We start from the raw sequence: 7,500 nt of genomic DNA, 5'->3' as shown, positions 1-7,500 counted from the left end.
CTAGAGAAGAAAATAACATGAACACAATCTAGAAAATATAAGATTAAGTCATCGTCTGTCACTTCTGTACAAAAAAGACTGAGGTTAGATGTGGACATAATGTATCATAAATTGTTTTTTTAATAGCCATTCCTTTTGGACTGGAACAATTAAATAAGGTTGAAATACATATTTGGAAATATATATTGGCAATAATATAAACAAAATACAAAAAAAGATGTCACCAAAATAGGTACACAAATAAATACTTGCCTACAATTTCTGTTAGCTACTGGCCATTGAAATAAACTCAAGGCATTGGAAACAATGCTAGGCTGAATACCTTTCTCTACCATCAAACACATATCCACAATATAACCTATTCCTTATACACACTATGTAGCACTGTTTCACTGATATCAACCATATTCGATATTCTGCCCTGGAGAAGGAAGAATCCCACCGGGCTCACAAACGGAGGCCGGATCTGACTCAACACCACGCACCCTGTCGGCCACACCTATTCAATTACCCCCTCTGTACATAGTTCACATGAAGGTTTGTGTCTGCTCACACCGGACATGTGCGTGTGTGTGTGTGCGTGCGTTGTGTGTGTGGTGTGTGTAGGTTCCATGGTGGTGTAGTATACAGTGACACGTTGCTGAAGCCCTCCTGGGGGAGTGGGGGGGCTTCAGAAGGTGACCTAGTTCACTTGATTATTGTCAGCAGAAGGCAGCAGCAGTCTCCATCATCAGCCGTGCTTTGTGCCGGGGCACTGAACTGTGCCTTGGACCCTGGGACGGCCCGATTGGACTTGTGTAATGAAGCTCGACACACACACACATACACACACTCACAAGCACACTCTTCCCCCCCCCCCCCCCCCCCCACACACACACACACACACAAACACCCCCCCACACACACAGAGGCGAACAAACATGCATACACACAAACACACGCTTGCACACACACACACACACACACACATACTTTCACACTCACACATACATTATCACCCTCACACACATACATGCATGAACAACCCCCCAAATACACACACAAAAATCACATACACATACACATACATACGCACACATTGTGGTGTGGAGGAGGGCCAGTAGAATTTATAACAGCCATTTATTACCTTCTCCTTTATCTGCAGCCGCTGCAGCGTTGTGCGGGTGCAGGCGCCGCGACAGCGTCATTATGGGCCATTATGAGGAGGGGGACGGGAGATGGAAGCCAGGGAGGGTGATGGATGCGGCCAAGCCCGGCCTGTCATTACGCCACCTATTGAGTTTCACACTCGCTCGCTTACTCACAAAATGGCGGCGGGCAGGCGCCGCCGCACCCTTCCCCACCGCAACATGGCTCCCATCTGGACTAATAAGTGACAAGGAGTACGAGTCCTTTCCTGCATTCGATTGCTTTTCTCTCGAACGGCGTTCTGTGTGTGTGTGTATGTGTGTGTGTGTGTGTGTGTGTGTGCGTGCGTGCGTGCAGAGGCGATACAGTGAAATGAGCCACAACAGCCAGTATGTCTATTTCAACGTTCATTCAAGATGGAGTTGAGCAAGAACAAGTAATATTCACAAGTGAAATGTGTTTAGTTAAGGAGTACTGCTAGTTGTTTGGATGAAATACAATACACAGGGGAGAGAGAGACAAGTTGGAAGCAAACAAAAACGAATAACATACATATAAGGGAACATTGTCATTATGAAATTCACAAAACCCCCAGGCTACAGAGGGACACAACTCTGTGGACGTCCTAAAGTTACTCATCATGAATACAATACATTCAGCATTACAGAGGCAACAACCACAACATCATCATCATCATCATCATCATCACATCCTTAATATAAATAATCACTTCGACATCACAAGAGTCGCTTCGGAAACTCGACATTGTAAAAAAAAAAACGACACATAAAAATGAGACAGAAGGCTGGAGACCAGCTCTGCTATCTGTCCCTGTCGACTCCCTTTTTTTTTTACAGAGTACAAAAAGGTGCCGTTGAGGATGAGACACTAAGGCCTTCGGTACGAAGGCATTTTAAGAAAAGAAAAAAGAAAGTCTGCTGTTTTCTCCACACATGTTCATTGGTTCTGATAATGTCAGTGAAGGAGCAGAACCCCCCCCTCCTCCCTGGAATCAGAGGCAACCGACGAATCAGGGATCTACACCGGCTTTCCACTAATATGAACAAACACTTTTGGTAGGGGGGGGGTGGGGGAGGGGGGGAGGTGACAGGCCGGACACACATCGAAAACGGTTCCATTTTCGGCCGGTGCGTCCTCCGTGATGGCACGCAGCCGCTTGCCGCTCCTAGCACGGGGATCTTCAGGGCCCCGTCTGTTCTCTCTCGTGGTCGGGGTCTATCGCCCCCCAGAGCATCGCTGCCATGCCAAATGGTCGCTTTCCTCTCCCCTTCCCCCTCCCCTCCCCTCCGGCTCCCGATTGGAAGTCCTGAGTCACGTGACCAGACCTGGCTGCCACTGCTGCAGTGCGACGCCGCAGTGACGCGTGGGGGAAAGTAACGGGGGAGGGAGGGTGGGGGTATGGCGAGGGGCGTGGTGGGCGGGACTACTATACAACCATTCGTATCCCCCCCCCCCCCCCGTCTGTGTCTCGGAGAAAGTCATAAAACAGGGGGTCCCTGTCCTGCGGTGGGGTGGGTGATGGATTGGGTGACGGTGTGGGTGGGTGGGGTGCGTGGTGGGTGGGGGTGTCATCACAGTCCTCTGCTTGCGTTGGGCCTCAGCTTGATCACCCACTCTCCTGCAGGGTTGCTGTTGTAAAGGTCCAGAAGGTGTGTGTTGGGGTCCACACAGTGCTCCCCTACACACACGCACACACGCACACACACACACACACACACACACACACACACACACACACACACACACACACACACACACACACACACACACACACACACACACACACACACACACACACACACACATCCAAAAAGCAAGACAGGACATCGGAAGTTGAGCAAACATTAGAGGGAATGTCAAAAAAACAAAATCATGTTTCTAGGTTCTTGTACGAGGCAGAATTGTTAATAGCAATGATGATCTAGAGCAACAAACCCAACCTTTTTGTCCTCCATACCCCTCATCAGTAAGGCTCATGTAGGCTTCACTGACACCAAACCGTTATCCGTCACTAATATAACACTTCTTCTTGTAACATCTAGTACTGCTGAACTGATCGACAACAATATTTGAGATATGTCAAGCTAAATCGGAATCTCACAGATCCTCTTGGATACATACACGCCTGCTTGAGAATCCAATCCAATATGCCCCTTATCATAATATTATGAAATACAATAAAAAAAACTAATATGGACTGAAAACATGGGATACGAAGCTATTCGTTTTTTCCCTCCCCCTGCACAAAGGTAAACTTGAATCAAACTATGTGACAGCTACCGACAGGTGTCCGCTGTTCGCTACATCTGTGCAGCCAGCCCGCTGCCCAGGCACGTAGCTCTACATGTGTGCAATGAGCATTTGTCTGCTCGGATAGCTGCAGATGCCCTGCCTGGATCTCTCTCTCTCTCTGGCGCTTTACGCCATCAGTTCAATGCGTACGCCCTCATTAGCCCAGCGAGCAGAAAGACATGCACATTTTACCCACTCTCCACTCAGATTAGGAGAGGGACTTTGACGTTTGCGTGGTTTCTACCTACCAATGTTCCCCCCAACTTCATAGATGGCACAGTCCGGATAGACGGTGAGGCCGTTCCTATGGAGATGGGATATTAGGATTATTATTATTATTCATATTACTATGCACATACTCATATTTTGGAAATTATTTTTTGGTAGTTGTTTTGGTCAGGCATGCTTTGTTAGGGTCATTACATATACAATCATACACATATAACAATAATCATTGTTATATGCATGTTTGTTCACTCCTTAGTGTTTGTCAAGCTAGGAAGTACCACTTACGATTTTGCAAAAAGGTTATCTCCTCGAATGTACCCTTTTGGAGATGGATTCACTTGATTCATGATATTTTTTAAGGTTTCACCATTTTGTGGCGTTTTGTAGTGCAATGTGAGTGTACAAATCTGGGTCCACATTTAGTGCACCACTTAATACCCATAATGCACTGCAATCTAGTCCAACCGCTCGATTTCCGGGGGATTATTAGTGCCCGAATTCCCCCTATACTTATCCCCCTATACTTAAACACTATAGCAATAGTGTACTATAGAGTGTTCACTATGCAGGAAATGAGGAATAAGGGAACAAGTGCTCCACATTTTGACCTTCGCTAGACCTCTGCGAGGCTGGCTCCTTACCGCCGTGGCTTGCCTTTGCTCCTGTCGGGGCTGCGGAGGAACTGCCTGTGGAACTGGGCCAGCAGGTCAGAGGCCCTGGAGGTGACGGTGACCTGGACCTCCATGGTGCTGCTCACCAGGTCTCCAACCTGCACCTTCACCGTCCTGCATGGCTGCACCAGGGCACCAACACAAGGCTCCTACGTCAGGTCCAGTCGTACGCATTGTGTAAACGCAATCCATTGGGATGCTTTGCAAATTGATTCTAGCGGGAAATTATGTCAGGATTTTGGGAGGATGCAAGTTCTTAGAAAAAATAAATAATAATAATAATCTCTTTCTATGCTATCTTTTTCATGCTTTATTATAGAGTGAGATCAAGATGAATGTATGGAAGACAAAGGGGAGGACATGCAGCAGAAGACCAGGCTCAGTTCTGAACCCAGGGCGCTGGGTTCAGAACTGAGCCTGTATGATACACGCTGAGCCACCGGGGCGACCTAAATAATCTCTTTCTTAAATATTGCCTTTGTCATCACAACAGAATTATTCTGTATGACACTAGGATAAGGCATGAGACATAGTGTACAGACTGGGGGACAGACCTCGGAGGCGTCCTTCTGGGTGGAACTAGGACATAGGACATAGTGTACAGACTGGGGGACAGACCTCGGAAGCGTCCTTCTGGGTGGAACTAGGACATAGGACATAGTGTACAGACTGGGGGACAGACCTCGGAGGCGTCCTTCTGGGTGGAACTAGGACATAGGACATAGTGTACAGACTGGGGGACAGACCTCGGAGGCGTCCTTCTGGGTGGAACTAGGACATAGGACATAGTGTACAGACTGGGGGACAGACCTCGGAGGCGTCCTTCTGGGTGGAACTAGGACATAGGACATAGTGTACAGACTGGGGGACAGACCTCGGAGGCGTTCTTCTCGGGCTTGTCTCTGGTGTCCGTGTGGATCTTCCTCAGCAGGTTCTTGATGCGGCGGTCGTAGAACTGGTAGCGGCGGTTGCTGTTCTCGTTCAGCTTACGCACCTGGCTCATCAGGAAGTTGGGAATCTGAGGTCAGGGGAACAACGAGTAAACGGGTGGACGTGGGCTCCCCGTTCCATTCGATGCCATGCCACTGAGGGGGCGCCACTGTCAGACTGCGTCCCGCCTGCCCCCGCCCCAGGGGGCACCACTGACCGTCCAGAGCAGGTCCTGGTAGCGGATCAGCAGCCTCATGATGTCGGCGGCCTTCTCGGCGTGGCCCTTCTCGGCGCCGCCGTCCGTCAGCCGGCTGGGCACGGCCTTGTGCAGGAACAGGTTGGGCGCCATGATGGTGGCCACCGCCCACAGGGTCATCCGGTTCCTCCTCTCCCTCGACACCACCTTGCTGAGGAACTCCAGCAGGGCCTGCAGTGGGGATTTGGGGGGGGGGGGGGGGGGGTGAGGGAACGAGAGAGAGAGAGAGAGAGAGAGAGAGGGAGAGGGAGAGAGAGAGAGAGAGAGGGAGAGGGGCAGAGAGAGAGAGAGAGGGAGAGAGAGAGAGAGAGAGAGAGAGAGAGAGAGAGAGAGAGAGAGAGAGAGAGAGAGAGATGGTGAAGTCACGGAAGCAGAGCACGGATATGCAGAACGACAGCACCACATGGAAGTATTCATGCAAGCATGCTTGTACGTGTGTGCGTGCAGGCGTGCGTACAGCGCCCGCGGGCCTTCAAACGCACAGATTGGCCAGACACACACACCGTGTTTGTGTTTGTGTGTATGCGATTGTGAGTGTTAGTGTGAGGGTGAGGGTGTGTGTGTGTGTGTGTGTGTGTGTGTGTGTGTGTGTGTGTGTGTACCTTGAGTGTGTTCCTGTTGGGCTCTGGCAGCAGCAGGATCAGCAGGTTCAACATGTGGAGCTTCTGTTTCAGCTCTGTAATGTCTGCAGGGAAAGAAGAGAACATATATATTAATAAGAGATTGTGAGTGTAAACACATCCCCACACACACAGACACACACTGACATACACAGTACTCATTTCCTCTCGGTTTGCCCCCAGAATAATAGGATGTGTAAAGATTAATGGCATTGTGACAGCCGGCCATTAGGATTTTGTTAAGAGTATGTCTCGGTGCTCATACACATCATTCATCACCAGCAACCAAAACACACTCATCTCCCACCCCGCATACACCACAGCCCTACCTCTAACCCTGTAGTACACTGCCTTTGTTCCAGAGACTCACTTTTAAGTTCAAGTCGTTGAGCCTTTTGGGTTCGACACAACGCTGCAGAAGAATCGGGTTATCAGCCCAATACATCTTAATGGAGGATCATCTTAGTGAGAGCCATGGAGATAAGCTAAGGACAGGTGGGGCATCACAGTGAACGTTAACGACACAGACTCCCTCCATTCGATAGAGTAGGGAGTGGCTGAGCAGAGCCTAGGAGGAGGAGGAGGAGGAGGAGGAGGAGGAGGAGGAGGAGGAGGACGTGTCGATGTGATTGTTGTGTGGTTGATTAGCCACAGATGAAGTGCCCTGGATGGGATGAGTAGGGTCTTAATGAAGGACACTCCTTTGACGAGATGGTCTTCTCAAAAGACACAGAACATTTCCATTGTGTATGGCGACTATCTAATGTCTAATCAATTTGAAAACGGGTTTTATAAAAAATAATAAATAAAGACCAACAAAAACAATGCCCCATTAGCCCCTAGGTATTGATAACACTATACCAAAGGAAAATAGATAAAACCACAGATAACACCATTTATATATATTGATTATTCCACTGTTTTGTGTACAAGGGACGACAAATTTCAATCTCCATTAAAGAACAATATCCATCTCTCTCGACCTATTTCACATAGCGGCCATATTGGGTCCTTGGTGGGCAAACCTTGTACAACCTTTGGAGAAATGCAATCTCCTTTGGGTTGCCATTGTGCCCCCATGTTCACACGCGCACACACACACACATACACAAAACACCAACAAACACACACATACACACACAGACAAAAGACACATACGCACACACACACATAAAAGACAGACATACACCAGCATACAGAAAAGACACAGACTCACACACACAGACACAGACTAACACACACACACACACACACACACACACACACACACACACACACACACACCAACCCTCCCTCCCTCCTCTCCTCCTCACACTGTTGATCACACTGTGATCAACAGTGTGATCAACAGTGT

At 48.8% G+C, this 7,500-nt stretch overlaps 1 protein-coding gene across 1 annotated transcript in view; it reads right to left on the bottom strand.

Annotated features, from left to right (window-relative positions):
* Positions 1-1,522: 1,522 nt before the first annotated feature.
* Positions 1,523-7,500, bottom strand: part of arhgap40 (Rho GTPase activating protein 40) — a 17,136-nt gene continuing 11,158 nt past the window's right edge. Inside the window, exons 10-15 of the mRNA XM_079747570.1 lie at positions 6,129-6,211; positions 5,488-5,697; positions 5,215-5,358; positions 4,311-4,462; positions 3,690-3,745; positions 1,523-2,827 (exon numbers count right to left, since the gene is read on the bottom strand). Coding sequence (XP_079603696.1) covers positions 2,721-2,827; positions 3,690-3,745; positions 4,311-4,462; positions 5,215-5,358; positions 5,488-5,697; positions 6,129-6,211 — 752 coding nt within the window. The 3' untranslated portion in view covers positions 1,523-2,720. The remainder of the gene's footprint in view (positions 2,828-3,689; positions 3,746-4,310; positions 4,463-5,214; positions 5,359-5,487; positions 5,698-6,128; positions 6,212-7,500) is intronic.

The sequence above is a fragment of the Pollachius pollachius genome (assembly GCF_949987615.1).
Source record: "Pollachius pollachius genome assembly, chromosome: 12".
Lineage (NCBI taxonomy): Eukaryota > Metazoa > Chordata > Actinopteri > Gadiformes > Gadidae > Pollachius > Pollachius pollachius.
Note: the sequence above shows the minus strand (reverse complement) of the source record. Positions and strands in the feature narration are given on the sequence as shown.